We start from the raw sequence: 13,971 nt of genomic DNA, 5'->3' as shown, positions 1-13,971 counted from the left end.
AGTATATGTTTGTGATTTGCGCTTAGAAACACTTCACGTGTAATGAAGCGCTATATAAATCGAACAATAATAATGATAATACCTGATCTTTGTTAGTCTCCTCTAGTAACGTAGCCGTTATGCCATCTAATCTAAAGAACATGTTCGTTGATGATTTACTGATAGACGTTGATGATGTCAGGTCTCGTAATTCTACAGACGGTGACGCGTTTGTATCCATGCTAACTTGTGGTATATTCTGCATTGTGGGGGATTCATATATTCCTAAAACAAAAAAAAATTAAAAATGAAATTTTCTCCAAGCGGAGAGAGAGAGGAACAGAAGATAGGTTTAATGTCCATTCAACATTAACCGGAAAGGAGATGTTCCCGTCTTTCTTAAATAACTACAATATTTAGTTCCTAAACAATATACTTAAAACTGAACACTCTAAAAACACACCATAACTAAATAACTGTTTAAAAAAAAAGGTAGCCATAAAAACCACAAATTTTAGTTAATTATATACATTAGTATATATTTTAGTTAAAACTATATACACAGCAGTTAGCTAGATTCTAGACCAGAAATCCATGGGTTTGTTCTCTCATGACCCTAATGCTTCACACCAAATCTGTAAAAACTGTAACTTTAACAAGCCACTTATGGATGGACTGATGGACAGACATGGGTGACAGAAAAAGATGTAATATACACTTGCCACCTGATTAGATTCATACCTTGTTTAGTTGTTTGTGGTGCCCCTTCTATAAAATTCTCTCGTAATATGGCCATCATCAGTTGTAGATCTTTCTTTAAGACTTTAATCTGTAAAACATAAATTCAAAGTTAAATTGCCAACTTTTGAGTCTGTTTTATTCATTGAGGTGTTGCCCACTAGGATCTTGCTATAGTGAGAATTGATATAGTGTGTTTCAGTTTATGAGAGTTTTATTGGGTAGCCAAAATTATAAGCGTCTTTTAATAATGAGGATTTTGAATCGGACCACAACATAAGCTTCATAGTGAAGTAGTTGATTGTGGTAGACGAGTAATCAGCTGCATTCTTGACATGAAGATATGCAAAGGTGACTAGCCCAACACTGTGATGGAACTCGGGACCTCCTAGTTAGTTAGCTGCTGCCTTACTCATCGAGCCGCCATGGCTCATACCAACTAATAAACAAAGATGTCAACAAGTAAAACAAACCTTGACTTTATCAATATGTCCTGATATATCAATTCTAACGTCTGATACAACTGGTTTCATAGCAACCCGGACGTCTGCCTTTAAACTAACTGGTTCTATAACTGTATGTAAAACATTACAAACATCGTCTGCTAAACATAGCTGTACTCTATAAAAACAAATTTATTAAAGATGCAGGTCTTTATTTTGGCTTCAAATGTTCTATAAATTATTATTTAGACATTTATTCACATGACAAGCCCATGAGATTTAAAAATCTAACTATAAAATGGATAATCAAGACTTAAAGACTCGATTGTCTGGTACTGTTGCTACGATAATGAACAATCTATGCTAGATCTTGTCAAACCTTCCACCATTCAGAAATTTGCTTAGAATAAAGTAATTTGAATGAAATTTTCAATGTATTCATTTTTCCATTATCTATTTTTGAACTATTATAGTAAGAACAACCATCTCTTTATCTAAATATTACATAATACATCTTTAATTGTCAAAAGTATAAATTATTGAACCAGCTCAATCTGGAACCTGGTGATCATTGGAGAGGGAGAGAGAAATGAGGTTTAACGTCCACTCAACACAAACTAGGTCATTTCGGGACTAACATATGGTTTAATTTTATTTCAATAATTTGCTTGCGCGTAGGGGTCTTTAGCAGTGGGAGGAAACCGGAGGACCCGGAGAAAACCCATGAGGTTGGACAGGCGACCCTACTCCTTGTCACGTACAACTGGGGATTCGAAACCACGTCAGTTGACTCATTGACAGGCCTTATGATTCAGCGCGAGCGTGCTAACCATTCGGCCACCCAACCCCCCGGTAAGGAGTTGGAGCAACAGTTAGAGAGTAGAATCTACAATCAAACAGCTGCTTTTTGAAAACTCAAATTGAGTATTGAGGCCTTGTGTTCTTGAATAAGACACATCATTTCTATGTTCCAGTCTGCCCAGCAGTAAATGGATACAGGTAGAACTGTATTCTTTGTATGGTATGTATAATTTGTGGATCTTTCTAAGATTAAAAGAACTCAGGGGTAAAAGGGAGGTAATCAGACTTTACCCATAGCCTCTGGACCAGGATAATAACCATGTCTCAATTACAAAACGTATACAGTTTTATTAAATTGTTCATGTACTGTTCCGTCAACAGTTTTACCTTTCTGCTTGCATGGAACTAAGATTTAAATAGATGTGATTCCATTCTTGTTTAATATCAGGTGTAACCACGGTAAAATCATAATAATTCTTGATACTTAAATCACCCAGATTTAATAAAAACATCTCTGTAGATTTAGCATGCTGTGGTAACAGAATGGTTGGAGCTTTTAAATCAACTCGTAAAGTTATCCGTAAATTCTGTTCTTCTATTTCTCCAACCTGTCAAAACAAAAAATACAGAAATAAGGGGAAGTAATCACTGTTCTAAGTCCTTACAAACTTTTTCTACTCTATCATGCATGGAAATACTTCACCTGTCACACACATAGTAAGGCACCATCCCTCTCTTGCCTGTCATTTTTTCTGGCACTGACGTGTCATTTTTCTGTGTTTTTATTTATATTACATGTCCTGCAAAATATGTCTGGTACTAGTTTGGCAGTATACCTGACATTTTCTCCGGTACAAATAAAACCTTTATTTCCGGTTCCATACTACAAAGGCAAGTCATGTTTTCTTGATCATATCTTTTATTTGTAATATTATTACTATTTCAGGGATCTATGTTTCATTAGAAAATGCCCACTTACAATTCGACAGTCTCATATACTCTAGCGTTGAATAGACAGTAAATCCTGTCTATTAGTAAATATATTATCATTCTGTCCAATTTTCATGTTTCTACTATCAATACAATTTCAACAGCAGCAATTATAGTTCTCAACATACACTATGGTCGAACATACCTGTTTTGAGAGTGGTAGCTAGTGAATCTAATGACCTAAAAAAGCTTAATAGTGGGTAGACATCAATGGTTATCAATCTATATCATGCTAAAACCCATGTGCTGTTTTAATTTTTAATTAAAGATAATATAATCACTATACCTGTCTGGCAACAGTTTCTACTGCTGCTGTTCTAGCTGCCTCTGTCATTTCACGATTTATGAATGGCTCAAAAAATCGCTGAAAACAAAATAATAACAGAGTTTATCAGTTCAGTCAAATACATGTAGAGGGTGTGAAAAATAAACAGAAAAACAATATTTGAATTTGTATATAAATCTTTGAAATATATTGGGATACTTGACTGAAGGTTCTGGAATTATATTCTCTCAATCCCTCGAAAGGTGGCAATCAAGTAAACACCAGGAATTCTGGCAATAAGGCATGGGCAAACTGAATATGATACAATCTCGACAAATAACCAAAGCTGAAATATTTGATTGTCCCAATGCAGCTCACACCACATTTGTTTTTTGGACTGGCAGAACTATGACAGGGCTCAATTCTGTTTCATTTAAATGCAATTCAGTCAATTCGGAACATTTTGGACTGGTAATTGTGTACCCCCCCCCCCCCTATATAAATAACACTAATAAGGTCACATATTGGGTGAGTGACCTTCCACAACAGTCCTATAGATACAGATCTGACTGCAATTCCACCTCTGACAATTTGACATTACTTTTGTTATTTATTTTTAGCAATGTCTGTGTGTTGTCCACAGGTTTTTACTTCAGGGTTTCTATTTGTTTATGTGTGGTGTAGTTCTCCTGCTCATACTGCGTCAGGGGTCACATCCAACATAGCAATCAAGTCTACATGGCATTCCAGTCTCAGGTTTGAGATGGGTAAGCATGTCTGTTGTTCCCCCAGAGGTTACCACCTCTGCTGTACACAGACAGCATGTGGCTTTATCATTTTCTTTTGATAAAACATGAAGCCAAACCGTTGACTTATTTTTGCCAGACATCGTAGCACACGATAACAGTATAGCACGCACGGCTGAACCCAGATCAAGGTTGCGTAGCTATAGTTAACCAGTTATCAAGAAGCTGACTTCAAATCACATGGTGAAGAAAATAAACTGTGAAACCAATATCATTTTTTTTGTAGTTATTACAAGAAATAATTAATTTGCGTTGTGATAAATTAATAGTTTTCTTGGATTAATTAAGTAAAACTACGAAGTACAGTAAGTGATTACTGAACAGTTACATGTAACAGAAGTAGAAGCACTCCCAATTTGGCCAGTTTGTTTACATCACGTCACAATACTTACAGCTAATTCCCAGTAGAATTTACCCAGTAAAACTGTCTGGAAATGTCCAACACGAACACGTATACTGTAATCTATTCCTTCATTTTTATGTTTATTATCTGACCTCAGTTCTTCAGATTTATTGTACATTATTAACTGAAATTAAACCACAATTTTATTGTGTAATTTGGCTTGAACAGCAGCATTTCCATCTACTCTACTTCACATTTCAACAGCAAAAGGTTCTTTTATACCAGTGCCCCACAGTTCTTTTTACCACACTTGCCATCCAGACACCACCACATGGATTTGGATGGGTCTTCTTAGGGTTTTAACGTCCTACTTTCTGCTCCAACTGGGCTAATTAAGTCTGCCATATGCCATGCAGTGTTCTTTGAAGGAAATATTACCCAGCCAGCGACACTACGTCAACCATCAGGGGATCTTTACCATGCTGAAATGGTAGACACATGATCTCCCCTTCCCTTGCTAGGATCGCCATCCTTGAAACTCCCAATGATTTTTTTGGCCTAATACCAAGATCAAACCATGGATCTATGATATAAATATAAAATAAGTTCACCTTTAAATCAAATACACTATTATCATCTTCTAACATTAAAATCTGAAACAAATATAGAAATAAGAATAAGAAATTTATTATATTGAAAATAAGAATATGCTGGGTTTCTTTCAGCACTATTGAAAAAGAATGATTTAAAAAATAATTGGAACTTTTGTTATCGTACCGAGATGGACGCATTTTTTAGAGCAGATTGGTAGTGATCTTAGCCAATCTGGTTAAAACACAAATCCTATTTCGTTTCTTTTTTATAGTTCAAAATTTCGTTTTACTTGTCTTTACTACACTAGGGTCTGGAAGAGTTGTTATTTAACTCGTGTTCTGAATGGTGTCAGGGATAAGCCAATGAAACGGTCTGTTACGGCGAGCTTTAGGCGTGTTAGTTCAAATTTTTGTTTTACTTGTCTTTACTACACTAGGATCTGGAAGAGTTGTTATTTAACTGGTGTTCTGAATGGTGTCAGGGATAAGCCAATGAAACGGTCTGTTACGGCGAGCTTTAGGCGTGTTTTGCACGGAACTGTGGGTATTCCACTAGTAACATCAATGCTGATTGGTTAATCAAATGTCTGATGTCATAGGGTCATAAGTCGGTCTTTTGACTCCTGAAGTGACCTATGGCTATAACTTTTCAGATCTTCATGTAGTGTGGGCCATCGAAAGTATAAAAAAACGAAACAAAATATAGATCTGTATTTTAATCAGATTGTGATCTTAGCTATTCTTGTGTGTGATGTGCAGTTAACACAACAAAAAAATACATGACAGACAACAGTGGGAATTCTGTAAAACAAAAAGCTATATACATTCATTACCTTAGGAAATATAGCACCAACAGAAGTATCTAATATAGACATATCTTTTAAACGGCACCGTAAAGTTGTTCTTGTGGTCTTTGATACCACATGCCCCTGAAAGTCTTCAACATATAATAATTGTATTATAGCAGGACATTAAACTCATTTCATTTTACATATTTTTCACGCCTCCCATATTAAGCATTTTATATAACAAATCATATTTTTTCAGAATTTTACACAAGAGTGTAATAATGAAGAATCTCATTAACTTAATTTAATCATTTCAAAAATATTTTTATATAGAATTTACTGCCACAAAAACAAGAAAATATTTTAACTGGTTTACCTGATATATTGAGTTCTGCAAAGCTACTTTCACAATCAGAGAATTTAATACACAGACTATTTAGCTGGGCAACAAAATTAACTTTGATGCCTTTAGATGGGAGATTATCAACTGTAAAATAAAGATAAATACACTGTTTTTAAATAAGTCATCAGTATTGTTTTTAAATAAGTGATATCATTTCTATTGTTTTTAAATAAGTCATCAGATATATTGTTTTTAAGTAAGTGACATCAGTTATATTGTTTTTAAACATCAGTTATATTGTTTTCAAACATCATTTATATTGTTTTTAAACATTAAAACATCACTTATATTGTTTTTAAACATCAGTTATATTATTTCAAAAAAGTGACATCAGTTATATTGTTTTTAAATAAGTGACATAAGTTTTAAATATTGTTTTTATATTAGTGAATAAAGTTTGTAATTTCTACATAAAACCCTTTTTGAAACTTTTACTCAAGCACTGTATAGATTCAACAAGCATATTGTCCGGGTGATGATGACTTTCTTTTACAATAATATTTTATTCACAGAAAAATGATTGTGGAACAGGCTAGGCCTATATTACCTCTATCCTGGTGAACATTTTATCCAGAGTTGAAAACATGTGACATCATCCTTTGATGTTGACATGACTATTTCAAACAATCATACAGGTACTTGGAATCGTACATTATTTATAGCAAATGATGGTCAAATAATGATTTCATAGAAATTCATTCATGTGCATAACAGTGTAAACTTGTTTAAAGGTCTTGATAAATATATTGTGTAATCTTTTGATACAACACTCAGCCTACCACCCCCTGTGCATATCAATATTATACTTGCCATTCTTTTAGTAGTAGCATTAACTTTGACTGGTCTATAATTGAGTTTTGAAAACTGATAGAATCAGGAAATGGGATTTAATAAATCCAATAATATATCAATGTTGAATCAATACTAATGAATTTGGGATATGATGAAAGAAAATTTGGAAAATTCTATCTCAAAATTAGCAAACACCCTATCTCAAGAAATTTTGTAAAATCCGGTTATCAAAATTTGGAACATCTATCTCAAAATTGGAAAAATCTATCTCAAGGAATTTGGGAAACTCTATTTCAAAATCCAAAAAACTTGGAAAACCCTGCTATCTCAAGATATTTGGTAAAAACTATCTTATGGAATTTGCACGCCCCTATCTTAGAAAACAGAGTATATATTGCAAACCTTCATCTCCTGTTATGGAAGATAATCTCTGAGTAAAGGAAGCACGATCTTTATTAGCGAAGTCTGAGGTCACAGTACTAGTACTTGTCTTCATGTCCATATTATGTACACTGAAAATTAATATATCATCTTGTCACTATTTATAATGCTTAATTCTAAATAATCACACTAAATCAGTCAATATTTATAATGCTCAATTCTAAATAATCACACTAAATCAGTCAATATTTATAATGCTCAATTCTAAATAATCACACTAAATCAGTCAATATTTATAATGCTCAATTCTAAATAATCACACTAAATCAGTCAATATTTATAATGCTCAATTCTAAATGTTCACACTAAATCAGCCAAGATTCATAATGCTCAATTCCATAGATCATAAAAAGTCCTAATACTCCATTCTAGATGATCATTATGGCATTTATCCTGATTTATAATGCTGGCATGACATATAACTTGGTTCATAATTTTCCATTCTAGATGATCAGATGAAATCAATTAAGATTCATAATGCTCCATTCTAAATGATTAGATCAATCATGCTTTATTACAGATGATCACATGACATCAATCATGATTCATAATGTTTGATTAGTGATGATCACATGACGTCAATCATGATCCATAATGCTCCATTCTAGATGATCACATTAATTTATCATTTGGTAAATGAGTGAGAATATATTGAACATACCCAGATATAAGTCCTTTTATAAAGATGTTTAGATAAATCATACTAGCTTGATCAAAGAGGGCTGACATGGCCTTAAACTTTACTAATATAGAATGTTCTACACTACCATATAAACTATCAAAATCAGGACAAGTTGGTTTTACCTGAAAAATATTTACATGCACAAAGTAGTAACATAGAACAATAATCATGTCTGACATCAGAATTACCAATAAAGCTCTGATTAAATTTACCATTCTATAAGTTAAAGCTCTGAGATATGAGTAACTTAGCATTGCAAATGTTAAAGCTCTGATATTTGAGTAAGTTAAAGCTATGATCACTGAGTAAATTCACCATTCTATTAGTCAAAGCTACTACATCTGAGTAAAAGTTTCATTCTTTAAGTTAAAGCTATGAGATCTGAGTAAAGTTACCATTCTATAAGTTAAAGATACAAGATTTGAGTAAACTTACCATTCTGTAAGTTAAATCTACAAGATCTGAATTGGACTGAGTGTTTAATACTTCCATATATTCCCCGGATGATCCTATAAATATCAATAAAACAACTCAGAATTAACTGTCAGCAAAAATAAATAAAATCATAGCCCATCTTGGTTGGGTTTTGTTTTTCCAATATCTCTCAGAATTATGCGCATTGACTCCACATAATAAATCAAATGTTTCAAGTGATAAATATTAGACAAAAGCATTGGCGAAGGAGTAAATATTTTATTACTAACCAACATGGACCTTATCCACCATTTGTATACCACCAAGTGTAGCATGGACAGCGTAACCACACTCTGTTAACGCTGTATCCACCCGCATTCTGTCCAATCGAAACATTAGATATGGGGTGTCCGTGGTATCAAGCACCCTAGAGAGATTGATAACAAATTCTCCAAGTGTCATTCTTATCAACACTTTAATAGGATTATGTTGTGAACTGTTATCATCTACAGGTTTGATCTTTATAGTACTGAAAACAGAAAAAACGGATAAATCAAAAATATTGTCAACAATTGTTTACAAAAAATAAAATAAGATGAAAACTGAAAACAGACAAATGAGATTAATCAAATGTCTTATAATGAGATGAAATGAACAGAATAGGGTTTAATACAGAGCTGTGATTTGAGCTATTATTGCTATTCAATATCCAGTGTTGCATCTTGGCATTACAATAATCAACTTTGATTATCTCCGTTTATAATAGTATTTATTAAACATACATTATGCAGGTCTAAATCTGCCTATTGCAGGTCTTTCTTTAGGCCTGAAATGTTTTCTAAATTATTAATTAGACATAAATTAACTTATCCAGGCCATAATCAACTCTCGATGGCATCAGATTTTTCCGATATTAAATAGATTAGAACAGTTCAGCCATATTTTGATTTAAGCTAAAAATGGAGGAGCGAGACTTAGCTTCGAACAACCAGTACGGTGGTTGAAATTATTGCACACGTCTTGTCAATCCTCCAAAGGCTAATATCTTCGCTCGCAATAGAGTAATTTGAATGGAATTATCAAATTATTCATTTTACAAATTATCTATTTTCGAACTATTATAGCAAGAATGGCTAGCTCTTTATCTAAATCCATACTTACTCTGCCCATTCCTCAATTTCTTCATCAGAATTATCTGAAGCTGAATAAAAATTCTCATCCTCTGAAAAAGACAACAGGATTATATTACAGGTATCAAGCTTGAACTTCATTTAATAGTCACACGATTAAATATTTTTTTTTAAAACTCCACTGAATATCCAGAATACTACGGCTACACAGGGACAACTAATTACATGGTTATATGTTATCTTTTCAGATGAGCTTGTCACTGCCTATTTGCACTTTTATCTTTTCAGACAAACTTGTCACTATCTATTTGCACTTGTATCTTTTCACACAAGCTTGTCACTGTCTATTTGCACTTTTATCTTTACAGACAAACTTGTCACTGCCTATTTGCACTTTAATCTTTTCACACAAACTTGTCACTATTTGCACTGTCTGTGTGTTTTGTTGTGCAGTTGTCGTGCAATGATTGACAGGGTCTGAAAACAATTGTCTCTAGAAAAGCAGACGTCAAAGGCAAGTGGTTTCGAAGGACACAGACTGCCATTAAAGGTTATATTTCACTTAGGTCAATAAAATATACCTGATGATATTCTAAGTACAGGAATATCTTGAGATTGACGACCTGTAACCTTGGAATTTCTTCTCTTGATTGGTTCCATGACAATACGACCCAACACAGACCTTCTGATACGGCGTAAATATGAAACATCTGGTTCCATTTGTGCATTAGACAGATCCTACAGATAAATGTATAGGTTGTAATAATCTATTTGAATAACATGATACAGTAATAGGATTTTCTCAAGATATAAAGCATTAGAAGTAAAAAGGAGGTGGAGAGATAGCATCGGATTGCTTTATTGTGCATCTGGAAATGAAATGAAATGAGGTTTAACATCCCACTTTTCTGCACCAACCTAGCAGACAGGGTTCTAAGCCAGTAAATATGGCAGGCTAGAGATTCCATCAAGAGTTGATTATGGTCTGGCTAAGTTAATTCATGTCTAATTAATAATTTATGTAACATTTCAGGCCTAAAGAAAGACCTGCAATTGTCAAATTTAGCTCTTGCATAATGTATGTTTAACCAATCTTTTACCTATTGTAGAATGGTCTACAACCTGTAAAACACACAATTATTTAATTCAATAATAATATTACGTTACCACAGAAACAACAGACGGAACCATATTCATCATTCCATCAACAAGATCATCCCCTAGTGTAGCCATACTTGTACTGGTTGGCATAGGAAAATTACGGAAAAATGACATCAGCAGTAGTAATCTTTTGTCAGAGATATTGACTTTTAGAGTAGGTATACTTGCTATCATCTTCTGTCTGTAATGGAAAAATAAAACTAAATTAGAGGATCATATTCGGACTAACTAGATATTTGGACTAGCTAGACCATAATTGGACTAACTCGATCATATCATAGCTAGTCATGTGACTTAAATATATTTCAGTTAGCAGATGACCTGTACAAATTATAATAAATTCATTATTTAGCAGTGGAAGAGATAAGCAATTTTGCATAATTTTCTTTGACTTCCATCTGTCAAGTTTTCTTTTATGTGCATGATGTGTACACAGGAGGGCCTCAGGTTTTATTGTAAGATCGACTAGCTACTCCACCCATTAACCTCATGCACATAAAAGAAAACTTGACAGATGGAAGTCAAAGAAAATTATGCAAAATTGCTTATCCTAAACCCCATTACATTCAACCTCAGTCCTCCTGCAGATACTATAATATACAGTTTAAAATTATTCTATGGTCAACTTACTTGCGGGGAGACAGAGAGAGAGAGAGAGAGAGAGAGGTTTTAACATCCACTTGACACATACTAGGTCATTTCAGGACTAACATATGATTCAACCTTATTTCAATAATTCGCTTGTGCATAGGGGTCTTTAGCAGTGGGAGGAAATTGGAGGCCCATACCCCTATCATGTACAAGCAAGGAATCCAAAGCATGCCACTTTACTTAATGACAGACGTTATGATGCAACCTGCACGCATTAACCATTCGACCACCCAACCCAACTTACTTGGGTAGTTGTGTGTAATCTTGTTTAACAGCATTAAAGAAAGCGACTGTGAGTCGTATACTGGGTAAAATATGATACTCTGAATCAGCCTGGGTCTGTGCAGTATGCCAATCATCTCCTGGAAAAATAAAAACAAACTGTTATCATAATTAAAGTGTAAAAGTCCTACTTTGAAGAATTTTATCCAGACGTTCCAATTGTCAACGTTTCTTTAATAAGCATTCCGATGAGTACACTGGTACAAATAACTAGGTACTCTTTCCTTGTGGATCTTGCCAGGCCCATCCTTGACAAGTGAAAACTTGACTTGGAAAATTCCCCAGAACGAATTAGAACATTGGATTGAAATTCTCAACATTAGTGTGTTCACTGTTCTAAAGTTTCTCTATTCAATCATCTGTAACAAAATTATTATTATTATTATTATTATTTTTCCACGACTAAGTGTCAGGCACAAATAAAACAAATGGACTAAAATACAAATAAGACATGCATAAGGAAGAGTAGTTACTAATCTAAGTCAATAGAAGAGAAAGCATGTACTGTATTGTATATTACAATCACCATTCATATAATTATTAAAAAAATCAGAAACAAAATACAAAAGTATCTAATTTAATTTAACTGACCTGAGTCAGCCAGTAGTACTTTAACATCTGTAACATTCACGTTAAACTGATCATATAATCTGGATTCTATCTCAGACATCGTAGCATCCTGGTTAAAATATAACATAAACATTGTAATTATTATCATTTAATTCTTATCTTCTATCTATCCATAAATATTTTCCACAATAGTGCATCATACTAGTCCTCATTGTGTCTCATAAAATGTTTAATTTCTGAATTCCAAATGCAAAGTGTTCCTTTATGTGCACTCCAATGAGTAAACAGGATCTCAGTTTTCCAATCATCAAAATGACTAGATGATGTTTCTTGCTAGATTCTCTGACAAGGGAAAACAAGACAACAATTTTCTCATCCAACACTGGGATCAAATCGGTGATCTCAAAATAAAGTAGGTCATTTCGGGACAAACTTATGGTTCAATTTTATTTCAATAATTTGATTGTGTGTAGAGGTCTTTAGCAGTGGAAGGAAACCAGAGGATCCAGAGAAAACCCACGAAGTTGGACAGACAACCCTATACTCCTTGTCACATACAACTGGGGAATCAAAACTACACCAGTTGATTCAATGACAGACCTTATGATACAACACGCACACACTAACCAATCGGCCATACACCCCCTCCAACTTTAATGAGCTGTCAATGGTATGTATACACACACATGTATAATATTGGACCTTTGTTTTTTGTACCATTCAAATGACATTACAGTTATTCTTCACTGCTATATTATACATTACCTCTAATGAAACATCTTTAGGTTGGAGTTCACTTTCTATTTGTAATTTACCAAAATCAGCAATTAACACATTACCTCCCCTGAAATAAATATAATAACAACACTGACTAATATTAATCAACCAAAGCATGTACAAAAGTTTATCTGAATCTTATCAAACCATTCCTATGCCTAAAACAGCAATTTTAGCTAGCTACAACAGATGAAGTTACTCTGTGAACTCTTGCTCAACAGTAAAAGAACTAATACAAACCTATGAAGTGTACCAAATTCAGGAACTACAATATACGGTGATCTCATATTAACCACTAAATGGACAGTCTGAAAATTAACATAAATATAATTAATATCCACTTAACACAAAATAATCAGTTACAGATTAAGTGTATCCTTATTTTACTCAAGTACTGATATGAATGTTGGTGGTTATTGTTTGCTATTTGCTTTGTATTGTGGATTTGCTAACCAAGTCATGGTCACCAAGGCATCTGTTTGAAACATAACATTACTCTCAGATGTCTAGCTGACCTGGACTATGCCAACCAGTGAAGTATGTATAGCAGTAAAATGAAATTGGAAAACACCTACAATCATGCAGCTGAACTTTCAGCTTGGACTGATGATAGACCAACATGCACAATACTATATACACACCAATTGGACATGAAATTAATTACTATTATTAATTAATCAGATAATAAACATGTCACAGTGGAGGAAATCCAGCAAAAACCTACAAGGTTTAGATAGGCCACACTAGTATTTCTATCCACAAACAAACATATTGAACTCACATCTGCATTGATGACTTACCAGCATGCAGGATTCATAACAGATCCTTTTGACTAGTTTTCTATCTAAGCTGTGTGCCTGTCTGTGCTCACACACATTTTGTAATAAGCATAGTTTATTTAAAATAATCTCTTAGCTAATCA

At 33.7% G+C, this 13,971-nt stretch overlaps 1 protein-coding gene across 1 annotated transcript in view; it reads right to left on the bottom strand.

Moving 5' to 3' along the window:
* LOC126811709 (intermembrane lipid transfer protein VPS13A) overlaps positions 1–13,971 on the bottom strand; it is a 73,129-nt gene that overhangs the window by 19,713 nt on the left and 39,445 nt on the right. The window contains exons 18-37 of the mRNA XM_050537569.2: positions 13,290–13,357; positions 13,038–13,116; positions 12,294–12,381; positions 11,665–11,782; positions 10,776–10,950; positions 10,190–10,346; positions 9,640–9,700; positions 8,769–9,007; positions 8,500–8,573; positions 8,044–8,186; positions 7,344–7,453; positions 6,123–6,233; positions 5,792–5,895; positions 4,977–5,018; positions 4,415–4,549; positions 3,238–3,315; positions 2,349–2,569; positions 1,191–1,338; positions 721–808; positions 83–264 (exon numbers count right to left, since the gene is read on the bottom strand). Coding sequence (XP_050393526.2) covers positions 83–264; positions 721–808; positions 1,191–1,338; positions 2,349–2,569; positions 3,238–3,315; positions 4,415–4,549; positions 4,977–5,018; positions 5,792–5,895; positions 6,123–6,233; positions 7,344–7,453; positions 8,044–8,186; positions 8,500–8,573; positions 8,769–9,007; positions 9,640–9,700; positions 10,190–10,346; positions 10,776–10,950; positions 11,665–11,782; positions 12,294–12,381; positions 13,038–13,116; positions 13,290–13,357 — 2,421 coding nt within the window. The remainder of the gene's footprint in view (positions 1–82; positions 265–720; positions 809–1,190; positions 1,339–2,348; positions 2,570–3,237; positions 3,316–4,414; positions 4,550–4,976; positions 5,019–5,791; positions 5,896–6,122; positions 6,234–7,343; positions 7,454–8,043; positions 8,187–8,499; positions 8,574–8,768; positions 9,008–9,639; positions 9,701–10,189; positions 10,347–10,775; positions 10,951–11,664; positions 11,783–12,293; positions 12,382–13,037; positions 13,117–13,289; positions 13,358–13,971) is intronic.

The sequence above is a fragment of the Patella vulgata genome, chromosome 2, assembly GCF_932274485.2.
Source record: "Patella vulgata chromosome 2, xgPatVulg1.2, whole genome shotgun sequence".
Classification (NCBI taxonomy): Eukaryota; Metazoa; Mollusca; class Gastropoda; family Patellidae; genus Patella; species Patella vulgata.
This window is presented reverse-complemented; position numbering and strand designations above follow the sequence as displayed.